At 41.2% G+C, this 26653-nt stretch overlaps 1 protein-coding gene across 2 annotated transcripts in view; it reads left to right on the top strand.

The window, feature by feature from the left end:
• KIF5C (kinesin family member 5C) overlaps positions 1–26653 on the top strand; it is a 168781-nt gene that overhangs the window by 58838 nt on the left and 83290 nt on the right. For both annotated transcript variants that reach the window (XM_059727397.1, XM_059727396.1), the window contains exons 3-8: positions 1075–1148; positions 5493–5597; positions 14369–14417; positions 14804–14859; positions 19711–19798; positions 24146–24270. In XM_059727397.1, the coding sequence (XP_059583380.1) occupies positions 1075–1148; positions 5493–5597; positions 14369–14417; positions 14804–14859; positions 19711–19798; positions 24146–24270 (497 nt within the window). The remainder of the gene's footprint in view (positions 1–1074; positions 1149–5492; positions 5598–14368; positions 14418–14803; positions 14860–19710; positions 19799–24145; positions 24271–26653) is intronic.

Genomic DNA, 26653 nt, shown 5'->3' with positions numbered 1-26653 from the left:
GCAAAGTGAAGAATTTATGACAAATACTTAACAACTGCTTATCTAGGATGGCCTCAGAAGTTATCGGTTAGGTTTCCATTCTTAACAACAAGTGCTGTTCCTGATGGTAATGGGTTTTAGTTGCTTTGTTTATGTGATTTTAGGTAGGGATCTCTGTAAATTGTGCTGGAATTACCCCCTGTAGTGGCTTCTTTAATGTTTTTCATTTCACCAGTTGCCCTCCTCCCTCCTGATTGGTAGAGGGGACCCCCTGGTTGGGCCATTGCCACTGATCGACAAGGAAATGAAAACCACAGCATATTTAAAACTGCGGTTTTCACGTCCCGGTGATCTGCAGCAAATGGGCCAGCTGGTGGGTTCCCTCCACCGATCAGGGGGGCGGGGGGCAAGCAGCGAAATGAAAAACATTAAAGGAGCCATTGCGGGTGGTAATTCTGGAGTAATTTTTGGAGAATCCCCAACTACAGGCAATCATCTAAATCAGTGTTTTCCTGTTTACATTAGGAAAAACATGAAATCTGGTCTTTCAAGCCTGTTTCTCTATAAGGTTATCCAAAGTTCATTCCAACATTTATATAATTGAGGATGTATCTGAGATGGAGGTATTTATGCCAAGGCCTCTGTGTTCCTTACACCCACCAGAGGTAATCTGGGAAATCAGTTAAATTTGAAATATTGTCAATTCAGTTGTTGTGAGAAATAGTAGATATTGGACATAAATATAAATTAAACTTTCTTCTGTGCTTTAAAATTCAGATAAACTTAATTTTCTCCATTCCATTTCCAGTAAATATATTGTATGGGACCTAACATCTAGGATTTTTCCTCAGGAAAGTAATAAAGGCACAAATTATTTTCTAATTATCTAAATTACATCTTATTGAAAGAAATTCTATTTTTACATGAACAAAGAAACTCAGTGCAGCCATCTGCTCTTTCTTCATTCCCCAAACCCTTTATTTTCTCATTGAACTTTAAATGGTTTAAATGGTGAGTTGTTCAATACTATTTTCGTGATCTTTCAGTTGTTAAGACAATGATGTGCATTTTTGAAATTTTTCCTCTTTTCTGCAGATGTCCTTGAAGGCTACAATGGGACAATCTTTGCTTATGGACAAACATCTTCTGGAAAAACGCATACAATGGAGGTAAGGAACAACATGTTTTAATATAGTAGCATCTTAAGGATCAGACAGGACCAGCTGCTTCCAAGTCAGACATATACCAGAAGTACAGTTCAGCTTTCTAGACAAGTGGTAAATACATCAGTGACAGTGATGTGTTTTGTTCAGAATACCTCTTAGACTGCGGACATTCCTCAGGAATGCTTTCAAATGTTTTATTGACAAGTTGCTAAAATAAAAAGCAGTGAATTAACAAGTCAACAATAGCTTTTCCAGACTTAATGTATCGAGTTAGGCATGTGTGTATTTTTAAAGTATCTGAGTGGGATTTGTTAATCCCAAAACAAGAGCAATGCTGAGGGTCTGTGTTGCCTTGAATGCGCCATTCTGAAAATTCATGCTTCTATTTCTGTTTCTCATTTGCAATCCTCTCCTGGGAGCCCCACTCACTCATGTTGCAGCATTAATAGCTGAGCTCCTGAGACGTTGCTCTCAAAGAACGCAATGCAGGGCTAACTGCTGAACTCCTAAGTGTATCCTTGTCCCCAGCACATGGAGAAAAGTATAATGTGATCTGGAGCCCAAGGGCATTTTGCCCTAACCCGTGTCAGCCTATAAGTAGATCCAATGAGATGATATCTTAATCTCTTGCTAAAAATCAGCAGATTAAATCAAACATTTAATTATGTGATGGCTTTTATTTACATAGCCTGCTGTCTGAGTACTGGGCTGAGACTGTTTTACAGCAAGAACCGTCTGAAATCAGTTTATGTTGAAAATATGCTGGATAATTTTTTCCAGCATATTTTCAAATTAAGTTGCCAACTATAAATGGAAGGCCTACAACATGTAGTACTAAAGGACATGGAAAAAAAGGAACCATAAAAGGAGAAAGAGGCTTGCTTTAATTAGCTTAGCAGATTTGCTTCATGAATAGCAGAGGTGACCTACCTAACCTAACGGTGAAGGGAGAAAGAGCATGATGTTCTCTTAACCTGACTGGCCATTGTGGAATTGCTGTCCAATTGCCACAGTAACTCCTAAACTGAGGGAGGGATGTTATAACTGATGCCTTGTGTCTAATTAAATCTGCCCTTGCCTTCTTGGAGAGTGAGGGCGGGGGAGTCACTAGCTCAATCTACACAGATGGTGCAATGACTGAGTAATCTACCAGCTCAGAACATAATTAAATCAAAATGCCTGCAGGGCATGAGCTAGTGCTTCCACAGTGTGGGGAAGGATTTCTTAAAGCCAATTCATATTTAGAATTATAGGCTCTGATAAAGAGAAGTACTGTAGAAAAGGAAGGGTTTCTGTAATTTTTTTTTAGAGAGAAATCTGTCACATTAAAATCCTTTTTCGGTTTTAATCCTCCTTTTAGCCCAGCATCCTCTTGTAATGCCATTACAGTACTTTGGGAAAAAATAAGCCATTCTAAAATTGAAGAAATTTTTAAAATCCTTAAGGTAAAGCTGTTATGCAGGCGTTTCTACAAAATGTGAAATGCTGAAAAATATTAGTGTTAAGCCTTCATGGGAAAAGATAGTATAATGGAACTCTGGGAAACCCATGTCTTGCACATGTAACTTTTGCACAGGGAGAGAGATGGGTGTTGTTTGTATGTGGGTAGCTACATTTTTAGTTATGTTCACAAGCTTACACTTCATTGATTCCTTAATTGGCTTTGACTTCACTCTAGACTTTTCAATAGCAGATTCCTCTGTTAGGTTGACATTATTATTTCATCATCCTGAAATAGAAAAAAAACTTTGTTTCAAATGTTACACATCACTAGCCACTGCTTGTCTGCTGTGTTAAAATGTAGGGATTGATGATCTTAGTAAAATAAAAGTTTTTAATGAGTTTTGCATTTGCCATCTTGGGGCTTTGATGAATTGACTAACTGCACTGTCAGCATGGTGATAGAACAATCCTCCAAAGCATTTTTGAGGTTACAGCTGTAATAGAAGAAGTTCAGTAACTGTAACTTTTGTATGAATAGGCCGTGTTGGTTTTTCTTGCTTTCCAACACTGACATGAAACTTTATTGTGGAAATGTAATGGGTCCTGCTTCAATGAACTCAGATTTGAGTGAAATTCCATTTATAGTGAAGTAAAACAATTTCCTCTTGGTTCAGTGCATCTCAGTGTAGCAGTGTAACTGCAGGTTATGCTGCACCTTTTGATTTTCCTTTTTTCCGTAGGCCAGTGAACGTGATCTTGCTTCCACTCACTCCAGCGGTAACAGGGTCTGTCCCTGGAAGATAATTATAAGTGGTATACAATGCCTTTGAATTGTATTTTTTTATTTCTTTTTTTTCTTATTTCCTTTATTTTCTGCATAAGGAGATGATAATAGTGTAAGAGCAGAGCTTATCAAGGAGAAGGGAACATGTATTTTATGTTTTTCTGTTATCATTTATTTGAGAAAAAATAGCAGTTATTGTCAGTGGCATTCTGGTTCTCTGAATAAATATGAAGTGAATGCCCACATTCTAGTTTTGTAATGAACTCCATTACATTGTTAGAGAATGTAGTCTCCAGGCAGTACTAGCAGATAGGCAGTTATGCTAGCAAAGCTGGTTGCAGGCTGATCTAAGGGGCAGGAACAAATGGTATTAAAATTATACTGCAGCTTCAATTCAGTAATAGCATGTCATAATGGTGCAGATGTAGGCAAGGTAATGCAAGGGTATTTTTTTTTTTCATTAGGGATTCTGAAACAGTTAATTTATCACCTCCGTTTTCCTTTTCACTGATGGCTGTAAACCACTCTGCTGTGTAATGTAGGCTTTTCTGAACAGGTGGGTGGGATGTCAGATGTATAGTTAATGGTGATTTTGTATGAACATCAAACATATACACACTTTATAAGTAGAATATTCATGCTGAAATATATTTAAACTCTGTTTTATAGGAGAAGGAATTAACAGTGTAACTGACAGTTTTCCAGTTTTCCCCCAAGATCTGTAATTCAAGGGCAGAAAGCTAGTGACTGCTTTAAATTTAGATGGACAGCTATATATAGAATGTGCTAGTTTTTCATGCTTAATTTTCTTCATCCTGGCTTAATGCTTATAAGCTGGCTACCACTCAGCCAGCCCCAGTACATTTAAATGCAGCCAATGATGTCCACAGGCACTTTATCTGAGAACAGTAATAAAAGCTGACTAATTGCTAGGGCAGTTGTACATAGCACACCAGTAAGAGTCAGAAATACATGCAGTATACACAGAGCTATTAAGTAGACTTTTCTTTCTAACTTGAATTGAGTTATTTTTTCTTTTTAGTATTGCTTTTACAAATTACATGTTTTTACTCCTGACCTTTATTTAGAAAGGTACCCTATGGTCTAAAGTGATATGGACATTACTCAATTTTCACTCCTCTTTATACCCTAACAGGGCAAAATACAGAAACATACTGTTTTCTGGTGTTGCCATGGGATTTTGGGAATTCATAAAATCATCTCAAGTCTATTCAGTTCAATTTATATATACATCTAATAAATAAATAACTACTCCCTAAAATCTTTATATTGCATCATCAGGCCATTTTTTACTAGGGCTGAGAATGACTACAAAAGATATGAAACACCTTTTTCTGTTCTTTTTAAATTCAAATATTTTTTCCAAGCTGTTACCATTCTGCTATATTCATGGAAGGATTCCACCTCAGGTTTTTAAGATAATTTAATTTTTTTTACTATGCAGTTCAGTTTCTTATTTATAAAGCTGACTTCTTTGTAGAGGAGAAAAATGAAGGATGCTGTGCAATCAGGAAAATTGTTTTTTATTTAATATTCAGTGCAGCTGCTTAGCGCGCAGAAAGCTGGCAGCAGGCATTAATACAGAGAATGGTAATGTCTGCAACACAGCATTTCCTGCCACTAGGGTCCAGGAAAATGAAACAGCATCATATTATTGAAATGCAGATCTCCATCCCAAGCATTTCTTTTCTAGCTGTCAACACTATTGAAATGATAAAAGAGTCTGATGAATGGTTTAGGAGTTTTCCTCTCCTACAGGTTTTCAAATGTCTGAATTTAAACAGGAAGAGCATTTTAAGTGCTTTTGTCTTTACTTTGGTATGTTAAATCACAGAGTGATAGTGTGTGTGTCAGCAGGACAACATGATGCACAAAATGCAAGGAGCTGCCAAAACATGTAGGTACTCTGTAGGGGGAAGAATGCTAACATGTTGAGTCATTCTGCCACTTTTTGTGTGCATCTATACAAGGCAAATCTTTGGAGATCAGGGGACAGGTTCATAGGGGTCCACTAAGCAAAGATCTGTTTGTGAGAAGCTTTTTCTACACTTGTGCATGAAATACCATTTCGATGTTACACTTTGTCTTTGTGTCTTTAGGGGAAGCTACATGACTCTCAGCTAATGGGCATCATTCCAAGAATTGCACATGACATCTTTGATCACATCTATTCCATGGATGAAAACCTGGAGTTTCACATAAAGGTAAATGCAGGATAACACCTTATGTAATGATTAAGAAGGAAGAAAACTAAGCTGGATGGTGAACTTCGGTCATGTTATAAAATGGGATGTTTCACCACAGTATTTTTCAGAATCATAGATGATTCAAAGAACTATTAATTTTAATAAGGAGATATATAATGCTGGAATCAGATGCAACAATGCCTGTTTTCATTAGTCTAAGCTGAATATCCCTTTATTTTCTTTGTATATTTGCAGGTATCTTTAATCTTGTAATTCTCCATTTCTTTAATGCTTTCTTAATTCAAAGGGTAGGTCTTAACAAAAAGAAAGAGTACATTTTTAATTTGGGTTGGCCAATGTGAGTCAGGTTAAAATAACAGCACAGACCAGTGCAGCTTGGACTGTGCATTAACTTCCAGTATAGAGTTCCTACTCTGAAGTATACATTGGCTGTTACGATGTAACCATTACCTCTGCATGTTCTTGTAGTTGTGCAAGTGTAGCAAAACTATTGCAACCTTAACACTATTTCAATCCAGGTTAAAGTTACAATGGTTTTGCTACACTTGTACCACAATGAGAGCTCACAGATGCAATGGTAACATCATAATAACTTATTCCCGTATTATTCACTGCCAATAAAACTATTACATCTGTGTACATGCTTTTGTTTAGCTTCAAGCTCAGCTCTAAGTGAAGCTGGTAACCCAATTGAAAACCCAAGTTTCCTTTTCTTCACTACTTTTTAAAGCTGAAGTAGCCAACCTTATTTAAAGCACACTTATTTTCCCTATGATATATGTAGCAACTGCAGCTCAGCCCTTGTTATTGACTTGTATAGGGCATCACTGGTATGGATGGTGCTTTGAGAGAATTTTAGTCTCTGCCTTGAGGAGGTGGTCCATGACCTCCTCTGCATGTTAAATGTGTCACATAATTGCTGGGTTAATCTCACAGTTAATTTAGACTGGCTACACAGTGCAGATTAATTGTTGTGCCTTAAAAAGGTCCAACCAGCTATAAAGTTATTGCTGGAAAATGTGTAACTACTCTGCTGCTGGTTTCTATCCAGCTCTAATTTGCATGTGCAGCACGAACATACCCTGCACAGCCAGGACTGGGAGTCCCACAACTGAGGGGACTCTCCCTCCCAGCAGTGCCCTGCAGCTGTGAGATCCTGGGTCCTGGCACCATGACTCATGGGAGTCTTGGTCCTGGCAGTCAGGGGGTACTGCCACAGCTGTGAATCCTGTTAACTATGGGACTCAGCTGCAGGAGCTTGTTACTTGCAATCCTGTATTCTCCCTCTACTGGCAATGAGGCGTGATAGGACCTGATGCTGGATCCCATAGTCATGCTTCCTGCCATGCATGTGTGACATGGCTGGAGGCACAACTGTGTGGATGATGCATCAGATCCTGTCATGCCTTTGCCTGAATGTCAAAAGAGGCCCCATGTTACATAAGATGTGGTTTGTTGGGAAAAGAAGACTACCTCAGGTGATTGGAGAGGTGGCAGGAGAGAAGGCTTCCAAAAGCTATGTAGTTAGTGGGAACATCTAGGTTGATATTAGTTCAATAAACTTTAGTACAAAAACACTTTTACTTCAGCTTCTGTGACCAGATGGTGCTCTCTATAGAATGTGATTCATCTCTTTTCTAGACTCTCTGTTGCTGGAGGAAATGGTAACTTGTTACTTTGCTTGATTTGATCGAGATTTAAGAGCTTAGTGCATCACATTGGTTGGATTAAATAGAGCACTGTTCTGTATTCATTTGATAATCCACAAACAGGCCTCTGAACCCGTTACTATTGTGTAATTACCTTGGTTATGTAACAGAATAACTTTATTAACCATACACAGTCTTGAGTTACATGTTAGGAGCAAAATGCTGACAGAAGAAATAGCTTTATGGATGTAAAAGGATCAACTAACTATTGAAAAGCCTTTTATTAGAGTAGAGGTGTTTGAGGTTTTAAAAACCTTTGGATATATAATTTTCACCTAACCAGATTTTGCAGGAGATTTCCATTTTGATCATCCACATCAACCATGTGATGTTTATGTGGTTACTGCTAATTTATTGTGCTAGCCAGGCTAGTACCTCATTGTGCTAGGCACTATATAAACTTATTAATGGCCTGCCTTTGCCCTGGCAGAAGCCTTGGATGTGTTACTTAATAATTCACATACTGACATGCCTTAATTCTTTTTTGTAATCTCTCAGTAGTTGACATTTGTTACAGTGTAATGGAAGCAGACCTGATTAAATGGCATTGAATAAATGAATCTGTTAATTATACAAGAGAGCTGTCATTTAGAGAGACAAATTCTGGTATTGGGACAAAGAATCCATCAAACTCTTCTGCATTTTTTGCATAAAATCATTACTTTTCAAGTTTGATCAGTCTGACAGTGGTCTTCTCAGCTGTGATCTCATCACTGGAAACTTTTATGTTTGAATTGTTGTGAAAACATTTCTACTAGGTGTTTTGAAACATGTATTGGCTTTTTTATTATACAAAGCCTCACTTAATAATACCTAGTAGTGCCAGTGACTAAATCTGTAATGGTTTTGTCAAAATGTACTAAAGTGATGGAGTGTCATCTCACTTGCCAGTCTCAAAAGAATGATTAAGGTAGGTAGGTCAATTTCCAAAGTTTGCTCCCGTTTCTGTCACTGATTTGCCATGTTACAGGAGCAAGTTAGTTAAGCTTTTTCACCTCATATTCCCCAGTTCTAATATTCACCTCATGGCAGTGCTGCTGTGAGGATTCATTTATTAGCTTTAATGTCTGTAAAATGCTTTGAGATCCTTTCATTATAGAAATTATACAACTGCAAATAATAGGGATTATTAACATATATATTGAATGTGTGAATTCTTTGGGTCATGAGGCTTCCTTGCCTCTGAAAAGCATGGAGCTGGATTTATCTCTTATACTCAGGCAGAACTCCCATTGATTGCAGACTGGATAATCGGACCCAGACCCAGAGGGACGTAGGTAGCTGTGTTTGTCTGAAGTCAAATGGAAGACAGGGTAGTTTTGCACCTTATAGACTAATTTAATTAGAGATATGTATATTGCATGAGCTTTCGTGAGATGTAAACAGCATTTTACAGCTATGTAAACAGTATTTTTAGCTTGCTTGTAAACCTATTTAAGTAACAGCCTCTTCCTGAACTATGTGTAGATATATGAGAAGCAAGTTTTGTATGTTAATATATTTTATTGGACCAGCTACGTAGTCAGGATTCATGCTAGATTGGCTTTTTTGGCACAAAATGCTCTTCTTCAGGTATGGGAAAGAAACAAATAGAGTTTAAGCTAGATACCAGGTGGGACAGTTGTTTTGCTTAACTCTATTATGTAAATGAAAATAGTCACTTAAAAAGGGAGATGAGAGCAGTATACCTTTGGAGCAAAGTATAGTTAGCAGAAGTAGCTACAGATCAAGAGGCTGAAGCAGATAAAACCTAATTATGTAAAAGAAGAAGATCATTCAGAAGGGGAGATGCTCATTATTACCTGTTGAGTACAAAGAGATTAGCAGAGGGACCAGGTGAATTGTAATGAACCATAAAACCATTATCTGCATTTAGTCTTCAGTATTTAGTGCCCTGTAAAGTTGCATGAGAGGCAAGGATTTTTGTGGTGATATCTTTTATAGGACCAACTGTATTGTTGGGAGAGATGTTAGATAAGTTTTTGTGTGCAAAGTACCCTCAGGTCTGGGAAAGAAGCTGACACAGCTTGTGTTAAATAACAGAACAATGATTTGTGCATAATTCCATATGTAAAGGAAAAACGATCACTGAAAGAAGTAGGAGAAGGCTGTAAAAAGCAAAGTTAGCTGGAGTGGCTTCAGAGCAAGAGAAGTGCGGTAAAATCAATAACCTAATTGTGGGAGGGCAAAACCATTCAGAAGGGAAAAGGGTTGGTATTGCTTGTGCAGTGCAGAGATTAGCAGAAGTAGATAGCAGGTAGATTGTAATGAGCCACAGCACAATTGTCTGCGTTTAGTCCATAATTTTTAGTGTCCAGTAAGGTTATGAATATTTGATCCCAAATAGCTTTTGAAGGTGTTTTATAGATTTCCCTTGAGCATAAGGAATGTGAGGTCAGAAAGTGAATGATTATTCTATGAAAAGTATTCTCCTGCTGCTCTGTCTCTCTCTGTCCTTTACCTTGTTCTAGTCAGAATATTCATTTTGGCTCATAGCCTTGTTTAGTTTTACTCGCATAATTTCTCCCATTATTTGGTGCATTGGAGGAGATTATACTGTATTCTATGATAGATGTGCATAGGAACTGTAGATTCTGATGATTTTATTGTTGGGGATGTTGATTATGGTAGCAGTGGAGGTGTGCTGAGATAAAAACACTAGTAGGAGAACTCTCTTCTTTCCTGGACTTGAAGAAGGGCACTTTATACCTAAAAGCTTGTCTACCATCTCAAAGCTATAGAATTATTCCAATAAAAGATATCTTCAAAAAAATCCTAGCCTCGTATATTTCCTAGACCACAACTACAACACTCTGATGCTATTATAGTAAGTTTATGAATTTTTGCTCCCTGAATAGTCTTTTAAAGATATTGTGTAGGTTTCTCTTGAGTACAAAGACTACGAGGTCAGAGATGGAGTTATTTGTCATTTGGTGATGACACGGTAGTATTTGGATGCAGCGTCGTTAATAAAATGTAGACTTGGAATTTGTCACAGGTATGTTGATAAAGTTCCTAAGAGTGAGTAAGGTGATGAAACTGCACCAGCTAGGAGTGATGGGTCTGAATATTGGTAGTGAAGAGAGTGCACAAATTTCAAAAAGGCATTAGAAAAAGAGAGGTTGGGCAACTTTTTGATGGCCTAGAATGACACTTTCTAATTTCTGTTAATATCAGAGATTTGTTTAATAATGCATGCAGTAGACTCTAAGATATAGGTTGGTTTCATTACATTGTGAGAGTCCTTCAATTAAAATAATCATTTACCCAATAACTAACCTACTGTGATGCCTGAATAGTTGATATTCCAAAAGAGATTTGAATTTAAAAATTAAAGAGATCTACAGTCTCTTTGGTGTGTAGGAAGAGAATACCATGAAGACCAAAGAGCTACAAACTTATTGTCTTTTTGGTTTTTAAAATGAATGGATGGCATAGCGCTTATTCACATAAAAAATGTAATGGAGAAGATATGTACGGTCAGCCTATTTTAGCATATGATTGTAAAGTGAGGCCTTGATGTAAATACTAGAGAAATTTGTCACTCATAAACATGAATCATCAGTAGGGACCACTGCAAATCACCCTGGAAGTTCACTGCACAGCAGCTCCTTTAATCTTGCAGTTTCCCCTGCATACCTCCCCACCACTGGTTGGCAGAGGGGGATTGACACTTGCCCCTGACTGGTGGGAAGGTGAAAACTGCGGCATGTTTAAAACTGTGGTCTTTGCCTCCCGGCCATCAGGAGTAAGTGGTGGATCTGAACGGACCCCTTTGCCAATCAATGGCAGGGCAGTGCATGGGGGGAAACTGCAAGATTAAAGGAGTCACCACACAGTGCACCTCTGGTGCAAATTCCAGTGGTCCCTAATCATCAGCAATGTAATATACATAGCACAGTTCTTCCTTAAAATAAAATGGCTTTTTACCCATACAGTACTAAATACTTACTAGACAAAACAGTCCTGCTGCAAGTACAGGCGATCCTTGCCATTAGTGGGGGATATGTTCCCGTGTACTATTGACACAGTTCCCTTAACTTAAATGGGTTTCTGTTTGTTTTTATTGGGCTGAATAACCCCTTTATATTGATATTTGTTCAATCTCTCCCATCTCTGCCCCCTTTTTTGTTACACAACACAATTTCTGTTCAGTATACTCTTCCTCTTGTGCTTGACTCAGGAAAACACTTAGGTGAGTGCTTAACGTTAAGTTTTGACTTATCTTACATTGACTCATTAAATTCAATATACAAATAACACTAAGCTTGCTAAAGTATAACCAGCACTTAGTGATGGACATAGTGTACCTTTTATAAATATCCAAAAAGTACGTTATTAATAGATCTGTGCGTAATTTCGGCAGCCGTTTCATTTTGGAGATGTTTTGGCACCCGAAACACCGAATCCAAAATTAAATGGAAGGCACTGAAACATCACCAAAATTAAACGAAACCATCCAAAATGTTTTGGAAATGTTATGGATGTTTTGGTGACGCCCTCTGGGAATAGTCCAGCAGAGCCCCACAGTCCTCCTTTTAAAGTGCTGGGGCTGGGTGGGGGATGAGGCTGGGCAGGGCAGCCATGGGGCTTCTCTCACAGCTCCCCCTGCCCAGGCAAAGGCAAGCACAGCTGGAGGACCCATGGGAGAAGCCCTTATGGCTGCCCTGCCTGGCCCCATCCCCCGCCTGGCCCAGTCTCCCGGCACTTAGAAAAAAAATAAATAAAAAGACTGCTGCACTCACTGGGTGCAGCAGCAGCGATCAGGACCTCTGGGGGCTTATGGCAGAGCCTCCCCACGCAGCATGGAGGAGTAGGGGGCAGCAGGGGTCACCCCCCCACCTGGCACCCATGGAGCAGCTGTCGCATCACACGGTCGCAGCATCGCTTGGCAGGGTGCCACACGCTGTCTGGGAGTTGGGGCAGCTCAGTCTGTCAGCTGGAGCCCAACACCGCTCAGTCCCAGCGGCCCCAGCTCCCAGACAGTATGTGGCGCCCTGCCGAGCCACACTGCACCCATGCCATGAGAAAGCTGCGGCGCAGGTGCCAGGTGGGGGGGGGGAAGGGTGATTCCCATTGCCCTGTGATGCATGGGGGGGCTCTGCCACAAGTGCTGAGAGGCCCTGATCACCATTGCTACAGCCGGTGAGCACGGGGCATTTAAAAAAACATTTTTTTTTTAAAGGTTAAAGGAGTTATGGGAGAACCTGCAGCTGCCTGGCGGTGCCTGCCTCTCCCCGGCTGATCCAAATCAGCACCAAAACAGCATCAAAACTCTGAAACAGGTTCTGCCAAATTGAAACGGAACCATGATCTGAAACACCAAAACGAGTCACTGTCCTCCAAAATGGCTGAATCCGAAATGAAACAGCTGTTTTACACAGCCCTACTTATTAGATGTTCCATGGCGTCATTAGAGCTTACTAAGATTCCACAGTTTGCTTTTTTTCACTCTAAATGTCTTGGAAAATTTGCAATAAACAAGAGCAAAGGTAGATTTATTCACTTTGCTGGATTACTGAGAAGTTATCTTTCAGTGAACAGTGGAAAAATCCATGTAATCTGATATGTAAATAAGTTAAAATACAGATAGGTTCGTCTGACCAGCAGTAAGATAAAAAATGGATACGGGAAACTGTTGGCTCTGGATTTAGAATCCAGATACTTTGTTCATGGCAGGGGACCTACCCTCAGACTGACCACAACCTTCCCATTTCATAATAGGCAAATTTACTGATACAATGATAACAGAAACAAAACAATACAAACAATCAAACTGTTCAGACATGTTCAAACAGACCAGACATGTTCTTCGCAACTTTACCCCTCCTGTATACTGGGCAGTTGTCTCAATTGTGCCATTGTAGCATTACTAGTGCTCCTTCATCCTGCAAAAGGCTGGAGAAATGCCAAGGGTTAGGCCTTTCCCAACCCACCTTGGAAACCAGACCTGTTGTCCGCACAGGAAGGACCTGGTCTTCCTCGGGGATCCTATCGTTTTACTCTGTGTTCCTGATCTCTGCAAAAATTCTGTGAATTAATACAACTACATTACTTTACTATTACTACTATACAAGGTAAAATACGTATTTAATACACACAAAGCAAAAAACAAAGAAAGAAAAAAAAAAACAACCCAAAAGGATAACAACAAAACAAACAATCCAGCTGTCTCGATCTTTGGTATGGTTGAGCTCTGTGAGGCCTTGGAGATGCTCTGCATGATGCACCATTTCTTGTAGCTACTCTGCAGGTATTTTATAGCCTATCAAGAAGCTTTGCTTTACATTTCATAGTCTAGCACAGTTGACATGACAGTCACTTATAGCAGTAGCATTTTATGAACACAGCAAAACTCAATCATTACACATAACACAGTCAAGCTCAATTCCTCTCTGTACCCAGCAAACGTCACGATATTCCAGCGTTGATTCCTTCCTGCAAAACACGAAGACAAAAAGGGAGGGGCTCACCCCTCTCAGTTGGTTTACACTTAGCTGGCACACTGTGGCTGGCTTTGCTTGGCCTGCAGCCATGCTAGCGCTCATCCAATTTTTGTGTTGCATTTAGAAAAGCTATAAAATCATTTAAAAATTGTATGTGGGAGCCTGGAATTAATTGGACATCTTGGGTGGTTATAGACATGCTCCAGAACTGGGGGGAGGCGGGGGGGGGGGTGAATTAAAACAACTCCCAGATCCACTCTAATTAATTAAAGCACCCGGAGCATCTCGTCTATCAGCATCCCCTTGCTGAAAAATGGCAGCAGAGCACTTTAACTAAAGCTTGTCAAATGCCCCTGCTGCCATTTTTCAGCACAGGGATGCTGATACAAGAGATGCTGGAGTAATTAGCATGCTTCAGCAGACTCAGTTAATCGAGTGTGCTCTAACACACTGTAATTACAGTGCATCAGAGCAGCCTTGATGCTTGTGTATAGGCGCCCCTTATTTGGGTGCTTTGTCTCCTTCCATTTTCAAAGATTTGAAACTTCAGGTGAAAATGTTTTTGAATTACGAGACTGTAAATCTGAAACGATTCATATTTGTTTTGATCCAGGTTTCCTACTTTGAAATTTACTTGGACAAAATAAGGGACTTGCTTGATGGTAAGTGGCACTCATTTCTTTACCTACTGGCTTGGGGTGATACTGAGGTTGGTGAGATTGTGAGGCTTTAGTTTGCTTGCAGTTGATTCATTGCTGTCATGTTTAAGAGGTTGAATTAAATTTAAGATACATGACTGAATTTTCTGGTTTAGATTTTCTATGCTTTAAAGTTATATGAATGTATGGAATTTTCTTATGGGATTAGGGGAGACATTTAAAGTTATATCAGCCATTAAATTCAGTTAACTGAAGAATGGGAAAGACCCCACTTACTGTTAAATTTTGTAATTGAGTTAGAGTCTGTTCAAATTATTCCAGGGGCATTTGCACAACTGATACGAGCATTTTACTGATAACAATTCTAATGCATGCAATTTCTCTTCTAGTGTCAAAGACAAATCTGGCTGTACATGAAGATAAAAACAGAGTTCCATATGTAAAGGTATAAGGAAAAATGTTGAGAGATTTTGGTTCAGGTCTTCCCCTTACATTCTTAAACCAGCTTCTGCTTTTACAAATATGTATTTCCTTAACTTATATTCAGTGTGTGTGAGGGATTGGATTAGACAAAGTCATGAAGAACAGTCCACTGGGACCTATTAAATAAATATAAACCACTGATGGTTGATGTCAGGGAAGATGTGACTGGTGGTGGACTACTGTAGACATTAGCTCTGTGTGAATAGGGAAGTATTCAATTTGGATTTGGCTGATTCAGAGGACAGTGATTCAAATCAGAGATTTGGATCACTGTCCTGAATAGATTCATTTGAATCAACTTCGAAAGATTTGGCACTGGTTCAGAGAGATTCGGATCGGCTGGAGAGAGGCAGGCACAGCTGGGTGGCTCCTCTGGCTGTGCCTGCCTCTCTCTGGATGGGAGGAGCCATGGGAGAAGCCACCATGGCTCCCCTGCCCGGCCCCATCCCGTGCCCGGCCCCAGCCTAGTCCCAGCACTCACTGGCTGCAGCGGGGGCTGTGGGACCTCCTGGCAGAGCCCCCCCATGTAGGCCCTGCTCCCTGATTGCCCCCCGCCTGGCCCTGCCCTTGATGACCTCCCACTCAGCACCAGCAGTCCAGGAATTAACCTCCCGCCAAAAAACCCTGCACTCACTGGCAATAGCAGCAGCTGTGGGGACTCTGGGGTCATGTGGCAGAGCCCCCCTGCACATCCTCCTCTGCCTGATCTGCCCCCCTGCTCAGCTCCACCCCTGATGGCTGCCCTGTCCAGCCCCAGCCTCCTGGTAATTTAAAAACAATAAAAATAAAAGCCCCGCACTCTCTGGTTCTGGCAACAGGGATCGGGGCCTCTGGGGGCTCATGGCAGAGCCCCCCCCATGCAACGTAGTGCAGTAGGGGGCAGCGAGGATCACCCTGCCTGCCTGGCACCCACGCTGCAGCTGCTTCATGGCATGGGAGCAGTGTGGCTCTGCAGGGCAGTGCACACTGTCTGGTAGCTGGGGCTGCTGGGGCTGAGGAGTGCTGGGCTCTGGCTGATAAGTGGAGCTGCCTCAGCTCCTAGACAGCACTCGGCACCCTGTCGACTCGTGCTGCACCCATGCCATGTGGCAGCTGCCACACGGGTGCCAGGCAGAGGGGGGCAATCCCCACTGCCCACCACTGCTTTGTGCTGTGCAGGGGGGCTCTGCCATGAGTGTCCAGGGGCCCCAATCGCTGCTGCCAGAGCCGGTGAGTGTGGGGCTTTTTTTTTAAAGTGCTGGGAGCCTTGGGCCAGGCTGGGGATGGGGCTGGGCAGGGCATCCGTGGAGCTTCTCCCGTGGCTCCTCCAGCTGTGCCTGCCTCTGCCTCAGCCAAGGGAGCCACAGGGGCTATGCCCTGCTGCTGTTTGCCCAGTCAGTATGGGGGGGAGAGGAGGTGTGCTATGCAGGCACAGCTCGCTCCAGGCAGCAGCAGGGCATAGCCCCTACTGCTGTGCATGCGTGAGCACTGCTGCCGCTTGCCAGCTGACGTGTAGGGGTGTGGGATGCAGGTGCGGCAGTGCTGGGAGTGGGGGCTAGGCCCTGCTTCTGCTTGCTTCCTTCTGCCCAGAGCAAGTTGTGCCGGCATCCTGCGCCCCACCTGCTCCCCTCCAGCCCCGGCCCCAGCCCCAATCCCTCTCTCCCCCACACCTCTTCCCTCCTTCCTCCCCCAACCCCAACAGACTTACCAGCTGGAGGCAACTGTGTCAGCTGCCTGTTTAGCCTATGGCTGAATCTCCGAATTGGCTGAATCTTTCTCTGAAGCTTTTCTGAAATGATTCGGATGCTTCAAATCGATTTGGTGCTTTTACTTGGTCTCCTGATTCAATTTGGATTCGGAGATTTGGGCCCTGAATTGGGCCAAATTTCCTCTGAATTGAATTGGCTACCGAAGCTTTGCACAGCCCTAGTAGACATGCCATGTCCATATACTCCCTTTCTAAGGTGGGGTAGAAAGGACCCTTAGTTTTATCTAGTATGGCATATCTTATGATGTTACGTTCTTATAGAAAGAGAGTTTTACATATTTAGAATATACTTAGAATTTTGTAGATAAGTAGTGCTCAGAGTTTTGGCCCAGTGGGCCAAATGAGTGGTGCAGGGCTGGTCTGTGGGTTGATTTGGACAGTGCACCCCAGGATCAGGCCCATGCTTCTGGATCTATACTACACTGTCCTCATCAGCCCCGTGTTATGGGTTTGGGAACCTGTGCTGCTTCCACCCAGTCCTGCTTGCTGGGATCAGGCTCTGGAGTCTAGTACTGCCTCCACCTGACCCTGCATGCCCAATCTAGCACAGAGGGCTATGCGGGGAGCCCCATGAGCTGGATGACAAGGCACTGGAGGCCAGATTTGGCCAATTAATCAGGGGTTGAGCACTCCTGTTGTAGGCAGCTTTGAGAGAAGAAATATGTGAAGGAATTAGATGAGGCCGTTCTTATGTATTTTGGTAGCCAAGGCAGATTAGGGTTTTGGTTAAGTGGATACAGTTTTTTTTTCATGATAATCCTTGTATTTAAACAGTTCCCTGAAACATTCATGAGCTTGAATCTTTTATTCTCTTTGCTTCACTTTTCCTGCTTTTTAAAAGCTTATAGTTGCAATGAAAGTTAAACACTTATATTAATATTTAATAATGAACACAAAAAAAAATATAATTCCTTATCATTACTATTCAGTGGCATAGATGCTATAATTTATTTGACTTGATAGTTTTTCAACCAAGCTAATGTTGTCATGGGGAATTTGCGTAAATTGTTGCTTTACAGCTTTTTTCTCCTCTATTTAGACTTCATATAAATAAATAGAAATTTCTGATGAAAAGGGGAAAATATTGTATGATTCTTTTCCTCCTCCTCTTTTGAGGTGGGGAGGAGCAGGCAAAATATTTTCATAGACATTACTGTATTAATGTAGAAGGAAGAACAATTTCCTCCTACCTTTTAAGTTGAGAATGAGAAAATAATTATGGCCCTGGGGACTAATACGAGTTAGTGGCTCATATGGATATTGTTTGATTCTGCAGTGTCCTGATTATATGAAATTTCCTTATTATAAGTATTCTGATTATATTGGCCCGTTACTCCTATGGGAGAATAATTTTCTCTAAAGTTATGCCACAAAAATCTCACTGAAGTCAACAGGTATGGAATTCTGCTTCCCTTTGTGCAACTTAATGGCAGTTTTCTAGCAGTCTCGAATGGTTTTTTCCCCTACCTTTATGCTGAGGGTGTGTAAAAATGCACTTATAAACTGATTATGTGTAGAAGAGCTATACATTGTTGGGATATATGGGCACGTCCTGGAAGGGGTGTGGAGAGAAGGGCACTCAAGTTTTAGCCCCCAAATGGTTAATGGTTATGGCACTCACCTAGGAAGCTGGAAACATTGGTTCTAAATCCCCCTTGCCCAGAGTGGGTTTGAACCTTCATTTTTCTGATTTTTCCATTATAGTGCTCAACCACCATGCCACAAGTCAGGTGGTTACATTTAAAAGTCATTGGATAAAATGGATGGAAAACAGTACAGTGAGGAGGTTTCTGCTCCCCTTTGATCTCAAGAGCTAGAGCCCAAGCAAGAACCAAAGGTCATCTCCCTTTAAGGTAGTGGTCACTGCATTGAGCAGCATGCATCCATCAGGTTGTTCATCCACCTGCCCTACAAATCTCCTTCTCATGGCTGTCAAAGGGGACAGCTTGAAAAGAGCTTAAACTGTGGCAGGCATGGTAGGTAGAGCACTGCTGGGAAGCCAAAGGGATGCTCTGGGAGAAGGCAGGACTTAGAACCAAAGTCTCCAGCTTCCTTGGCAAGAGCCCTAGCCGCTCAGCTTTTGGGGCTAGAACACGGTAAGGTTGCCCTCCTCCTCCATTATCTAACACCTGGTCAGACCGCAGTTGGAGTACTGCGTGCAATTCTGGGCGCCACACTTCAAGAAGGATGCGGATAACCTGGAGAGGGTCCAGAGAAGGGCAACTCGTATGGTCAAGGGCCTGCAGACCAAGCCCTACGAGGAGAGACTAGAGAAACTGGACCTTTTCAGCCTCCGCAAGAGAAGGTTGAGAGGCGACCTTGTGGCTGCCTTTAAGTTCATCACGGGGACACAGAAGGGAATTGGTGAGTATTTATTCACCAAGGCGCCCCCGGGGGTTACAAGAAACAATGGCCACAAGCTAGCAGAGAGCAGATTTAGATTGGACATTAGGAAGAACTTCTTCACAGTTTGAGTGGCCAAGGTCTGGAACGGGCTCCCAAGGGAGGTGGTGCTCTCCCCTACCCTGGGGGTCTTCAAGGGGAGGTTAGATGAGTATCTAGCTGGGGTCATCTAGACCCAGCACTCTTTCCTGCTTATGCAGGGGGTCGGACTCGATGATCTATCGAGGTCCCTTCCGACCCTAACATCTATGGATCTATGAACCTGCTTGTTAGGGGTTTCTGGTTGGCTACATTTCTGTGGCATGCAGGCAGTTACATGTCCAGATTTGGGCACACACACATAGCCTGTAGCTGTCCAGCCAGCCCACTGAACATGTTTGATCCATGTGCACAGGCTTATGCATTCACACTGCAGGGGAATTAGAATTGCTACCTGCATGTAAGTGCCAAAACCACCATTTATGTACCTAGAAAGCTGCCATAGACACACAAAAAGAAATAGAATTCTACCCTAGGAGTGCAGAATTTGGCTCATTATCTTTTGGATGATCATATTAGATATTAGTGGGGGAGTTTCTTTTCATCTGTTCTGATGGATATTTTTCTTTGCATCTTTTCAGTGTGTTTTCTCAGCTTCTAAATACTGAATTTGTATGTTTCTAGGGTTGTACAGAGAGGTTTGTCTCTAGTCCTGAAGAAGTCTTGGATGTTATTGATGAAGGAAAAGCCAACCGCCATGTAGCTGTTACAAGTAAGTGATGTCCATCCAGTGGGTTTAAAACAAATTAACAACAACCTAAAAAAGCTAACCCCACCAAAACCAAAAACAACAAAACCCTCAAACTCAATTATTAACTAACACCATCAACAGACAAAAAAAACACCCCCCCCCCCCAAAAAAACCCCCAAAAAACCCCACCCCAAAACCCTGACCCCATATTTGGTTTCTGAAAAGTCAGAAATAAGGTCAGAATTTACCAAACACCAAGCACAGGCTCAAATCTGAGCATGTGGTATAGGTCCATTGACTTAGATATCACACTTGATAAACATTGATTTTCTGATGGTGATCACTGAGGCCTGAGAGATCTTTTTATATTGGCCTAATAAATTATATCTGTAGATAGTTAAAAAGGAGATATAAAAACAAATGCACATGAAAGTACAATTTAGTGCCAAATTTGAATGCTAGAAAACTGCCATTGACTTTGGGGAAACAGATTTGGGCATTATTTCAGTGTACTTACACCAGGAATAGTAGAGTACATACAGACATTTGCTGCACCTCGTCAGTGTCAGGGTGTAGGAAGAATGCAGCCCCAGGACTGGGGCAAGTTGCAGGGCTTTGGGGCTGCTCTCTGAATGTGTTCATATATTTGATAGATTGAGCTAACCAATTTTGGATCTGTGTTTGTTCAACTGCCTAGGTAAACTAAGGTAGATTAGGCCCACTATTTTTGGCCCAATTTAAACTTCTTGAATGTTTTCACAAGATTAGCATTTAGATCAATCTATCCATAGTTAGATCAATCTAAATGTAATGTGTGCACATACCCCTCTACTGCAAATAAACTTGGTCAGATTATGACCATTATTAGCAGTAAGGTGAACTTTGACTTGAAAGATATAAAAAAAAAAAAAAAAAAAAAGAAGTAGTAAAAATGGCTTTTGATATAGTTTTTACAACAATGTGGAGAATATTTTTAAATAATTGATTTAGAACATGCTTAACCTGGAATCCTTGCAATATTTCTTTAAGAAGACAATAGTTAGAGTGAAGTTTTGGGGGGAAAAAAGTCAAGCTAGTGTTTTGTTTTGTTTTTTTTTAAAGCCTCTTGTTAATTGCCTCCTGTATGTGATGCTGCCTATTGCTGTGAAAACAGTTGCTGACCACATCGGTGGTGGTTTCATTTATGATATATATTTGTTTAAGAAAATGAACTGTGTCTGGATTCTGTAAAGTTAAATAGAATAAATATAGCAAGCTTTTGGTCAAATAATAGGACATTACTTAATAAAATGTAACACATTTTTCATGTAAGCCACTCCAAAGATTTATTTAAAAATCCTAGACACTCAGCAGCACAGCTCTGTGCCTGGGGCATCTGTGGGTCCTGCCATGATGATTGTGGAAGAAATGTAAAATTGTTTGTGCCTGGCTACAGTTTTCTGATTTTCACTAAATCTCTGATACCTTGAAAATACCAGTTCATGTATCTGTTGTCCAGTGATTAGAGTACAGAATGCAATTTGGGAAATTCTATTATATGCCACATTCTCTCTTTCTGCTGCACGGCTCTCTGGTTTTGGTTTAGGTAGTATGACCTCTCATGCCTTATCTTGCTAATTTGTAACATGAAGAGAATACTTCCCTGCCTACCTCATGTTATGATTCTTAATGTTTACAAAGTGCTTGAAAATATATAGGGGTGTTAATTGTAGCCTTGGTCTAAGGGCGTAGGCAGACAAGGTTCTTTGGGTAAATCTGATAACTTGGTCTAATAAAAGATATCAGATTTACCCAAAGAACCTTGTCTGCCTTGAGATATGTAGGTGACTAGTGTTATATAACTGTAGATTGTATTGTCGTTATGCTGTTACAGACTGGAATCCTTTTGACAGAATGTGACTGGGTTTTGACTTCATAGCATGCATGGACCTTTACTGGCTATGTTTTATTTTTTAGACCTTTAACGTAACACATGCTTATTTAAAAACGTACATGTTACTTATCCCTGTCTGTTACAATCAAAACTGTAGATGAACTAGATAGTGAAAATAACGTGCCATGACAGCAGGGCATTGCCTTCAAAACTTGCTCTTCTTTTCATCATTCTGTGCCTGCTTATCTCTTGCTTTGTTCTGCTTGCCTCTTGGCCAGGACTAAGTTCTAGTGATTGCAAGACAAACACATCTTTAAAAAAATGATTACCACAGCAAATGCCAAATCTATACCAATTGTTGTCATGGCTTAAAGCATGCTGCACACAGCCCACTAACACCATGGAAGGTGATGGAAGGGCAGGTATCGTTGGCCCAGTTGCCAGCTTATGTTATATGCTGTGTTTGATGTCACCAGAGTTGGACAAAGACAAAGAACTCATCATTTGTGTTTATTTGAAAACTGGTCTCATTGGAATTGCTAATGACAGGCTCCTGGCCAACTCTAGCAGTCCCTTCTTAATCACTGTTCTTTAATTTGCTATGACACATTGGGCAACTTAATTCTCCTCCCAGCTCATTCCTTTTATCATTTTGAAGGCAGTGAGCTGCTTCTGGTTTCCCTTTGCCTCTTTGTCTATAGCATGTATTCTTAATCTACTGCATTCAAATGGGACTTCAAATGAACTTGAATGAAATGAATGAGACTGCAAATGAACTTCTGCCTTTGGTAGACGGTATGGGCAACATGGGGCAGATTTTGGAAATGCTGTAGAGGGCAAGAGTGGAGAAAAACACAAGAACTAAAGCAAACATAGGGTATTTATACACATGCATGCACTGCGACCCATGCAATTGTGCAAGTGGCAAAATGTGCATCAGCACGCAGAAAATGGTGACAGTTCACTTTTGAACTAAAACACATTAAAGGTGTGCATTTTGCCACTTGTACAACTGCAAGCGACACAGCGCAGTGTGCGTCGGCTTGTATGCAGAGCAGACTTGATTAATCGAGTCTGATCTGACACGCCAGATCTCTGGTGCATTGCAGCACAAAAAAGTATGTGTATCAATGCCCCTTAATACTTGAAGCCTAGGGGAGAGGAAAGATAGTACTGAGATCAATGGTGATGGAGAAAGTGTGAGGAAAGGAAATGTCCATACATTTTTCATGCTGTATCTTTTCTTGGATGTTTGAGGATGCAATAGACATGATACATGCAGAAGTTTTGCCTGCAGCTGCCCAGGGCTGTTCAACTTGCAGGCTGCATGCAGCCTGTGAGGGGTTAGTTTGTAGCCCCCTCAGTTCCCACCTGGATGCCAGTTCCCCCATTGCTCTGGCTGCAGCAGGATCTGGTGTCTCCAGCTCCTACCCTCCCCCACCCCGGCTTCCTCTTTCTGCCCCCAGCAAGAGGGTGGGACAGGGTAGCCCAGCCCACAGTGCTGGGACAGACCACAGCTCAGGGTGGCTGCACGATGTCGTGCAGCGGGGGAGCCCAAGGCCAGAGAGCTGCAGGTGAGGCCAGGGCACCCCAATGCACGTTGCAGCAGGGAGTGGTAAGGGGAGGAAGAGGAGGGGCTCAGTGGCTTGCACTGGTGTGGTCTGTGGAGCGTGTAGTCTGCCTTGGTGCAACCCACCAAGCGTGCACCCCCCAAGCCGCTTAGAAGTTAGACAATGCTGGTATAGACATTTGAGCACTTTTATTCCTGGTTTTCTCATTCTGGCATATAAGCAGTAATAATAACTTAAACATTCTTGCACATATCCTCAAGTGCGTGTTTTCAGGATTACGTTTACTGTAAATCAAGTTAAACAACAGCATCCAGAAACACCTCAACTCAGATGTCTTGTCACTCAACCACTCTCAAGACTCAACAGCTCAACAAATTCCTTATTCCAGTATGCTGCTGTTATTTCTTGTTGCATTTTTACTTTTTAGAAATGTATATTCTACCTTTTATGTGTGCAGGTGTACTGTTTGGTTGTTACCCAACAAAGTAGGAGAATGTGTTTTTCAGCTAAAGCTCTTGGGTTTTCATTAACTTTTTTCATGAAGTTATGTTAATTTTTTATTTTATTTTAGCGCCCCAGTTTTTTTATTTTCATAAAATATTTAATGGTGTTAATTATTTAATAGAAAAATTAGGTACTTATTTTTTTCAAGGTCATGTCATTTGTCATGAAGCTGGTTAAATTTCAGGCCAGGTTGGGAGAAAATAAACGGTCACACTATACTTCATAAATGTTGAAACCTACTCTTGTGGAGAGACTATGCTGAGTGCTTCAAGATGGTGTCCGAAATGTATATGGATTATTTTGTGAAGTTTACCTGTTGATCCTAAACTATGACAACATGAGATATGTTGGCACATTTTAAAACTTTCTGAAAAGGATAATATTAAGCAAAATCCTTTAAAAAATATTGTTTCTCCATAGATATGAATGAGCACAGCTCTAGAAGCCACAGCATCTTCCTCATTAATATTAAACAAGAAAACGTAGAAACTGAAAAAAAACTCAGTGGAAAGCTTTATCTGGTGGATTTGGCTGGAAGTGAGAAGGTAATGAACATATTTTTTATCAGTAATTTTTGCCATGCTTAGAAGCATTCTTGGAACTCCTAAATTGAGTGGGTATTGGTGCAACTTAAATTTGTAGACTTGGGAGATAAAACTTCTGTAACTAAATGCAGCCTACCTTTAGCACTATCAAAAACTGTATGCAGATTAAGCATAGGTGATATTTGGATGCTAGGGGGTGGAGAAAAGGAGCAGACCAGAGCTACTAGAATGAAATGCAAAACAAAGCATCCATAAAGGATATTTTAAGTTTGTAGTGGAATGAAATGAGTCATTATCTATTCGTATAACTTCATGCCTTCCGGATCTATATATGGATGTTCATGCTTGTTTTAATGGTGATTACAGAAGGCTGTGTTCATTCTCTGACACATAGGCTCCTGGCAGATGTTCAAACAATGGCATGATTGGGACTGGAGGAATTGCTACATCCCAAGCATAATGTCTCCTGCCATGCCAGATGTTCGTGTCAGGACGTGTGATGTTGGGGTTGTAGCATAAAATCCCAATCAGGCCACCACAGAGCTGCCGCAGTCTTGATCCTGGAGATCCAGACACGAGGATGCCTCCAGTCCCAGACTTGTGTAGGTTCCAGACTTGTGGCTATTACAGTCAGTCTGACCATCAGCTGACTGTTGGTTCACAAACCCAGGCTGTTGGAGTGTGTCTGTCAATCAGATGATTGTCAGACTCAACCTAAGAGTTTGAAACTTGGGGCTGTTGGGGATGAGTTTGACAATTAGCTCATTGTTGGACTCTGCCCTGACAGTCCCTGGTCAGTTAGAGATCCTGGGCTACTGGTGCTGGGTTTGACAAGCAGTTGATTGTCAGCCCAATCCAGGGAAAGTCCAGCTGTACTTGTAGGTTTTAGAATGTCTTGGGGCACTGGGATCCTGGGATTGGGGAGTCTCTCCCCTATCCTTATTTCCTCTGCCCTGGGGTATCCAAAAAGCATTGGTTCAGGCTGGTTTCCGGCAACCCAGCATTTTAAGTACCTTGGCTTGCAGCCCCCCATGGGGACTGCAGAATGAGGCACTAAAGGCTGCTGGCCTCGGGTTGCCAGGCTCCTAGGAGCCAGAGCCCCTCAGCTCCCCACTACCAGGGGACCCACTCTCCTGGCAGTTGATTGTTGGCATTGGGACCAGAGCTGTCCCGGTCCCAATGCTAACCCCTGTCCACATGCCAGTGCTGACAATCAGCTGTTTGTTGGTTGTCAACATCAGCATGAAGATGCTATACAGGTTATGGCACCATACAAACTAGCTAAAAATGTTGCACATTTTTGTGGCATAACTTTGTGGCTGGTTTGCAACTTTATGCCACCATAAATTGACTGCAGTGCTGCAAAATGTGTAGCATTGTTACTGTATATGGTGTGCTTAACACATTAATCCACTGTAACTGTAACGTGTGCCAGTGGCTGTAGAGAAGGCTATTATGGGTGTGAAGACAGGCATTCACCAGTGTTGTTTGTTTGGAAGTTTTATGAGCTTTCTGTAAAGTGTCCACTTAGGCCATTACTGTAATATCTTTTCAGATGTATCCCATTTCTGGTACTTTAGATAATTTAACTTATTAGGTGATGAAACATTAGCAATTAGTTCATTTAGGATCACTGAAGGCTATTAGTATGTTTTCAGGTTCCCTGTATAATTCCTTTCATAACACTGTATAAGCTATTTTTGCTTTTAAGGTACAAAAAAATTAAGTAAAATAAAATATTTATCTTGCTAATCGAAAGAATAATGGGTCAGAACAGAACTGCAATCGAACAAAAACTCTGTTTCTCGCTACGGAATTAACATCAAAGAGAGGATTTTGTTAGCAGATTGCAGAACATTCAAAATGTCTCCTTGTAACTAAAACCATGATTTTATAGAAGTATAGAACACTTCTGATATAGTTTTAGAAGTCTCCTTTACATTTGTCCCTGCTTTTTAAACATATACATTCAATACTAATAAGTATTTGAGAAATAACTGAGTTTAAATAGCATAGGTAGCTCTTCCATGTTAATGGTAGATTTTCATTTTTCCAATTTAGAAAACAACTGAGGAAAGAATTGGGTTACAAATGTATTGTTGTGGCTTGCAGAATAACCTTGATTTCACATTAGTTGATGACCTCAGATTGCTTTTCCGTTATTTCAACCAAAAAAGCTCTTTCATTTACATTAGTTTATGTGTTTATTTAATTTATATTATTAGATTAAAAATGTGTTGATAAGAGTTTGGAAACTGAGCAGCCAATCAGAATTCCATTCTTCTGCCTTAAATTCATAGATTTGCAACTTGTGAATAGGTTTGGGGGAATTCAGTAGAAAACCTGGAATCACACAGTCTTTCAGATGATTGCCCTGTTCATT

This window comes from Alligator mississippiensis, chromosome 4, assembly GCF_030867095.1.
Source record: "Alligator mississippiensis isolate rAllMis1 chromosome 4, rAllMis1, whole genome shotgun sequence".
NCBI lineage: Eukaryota > Metazoa > Chordata > Crocodylia > Alligatoridae > Alligator > Alligator mississippiensis.
This window is presented reverse-complemented; position numbering and strand designations above follow the sequence as displayed.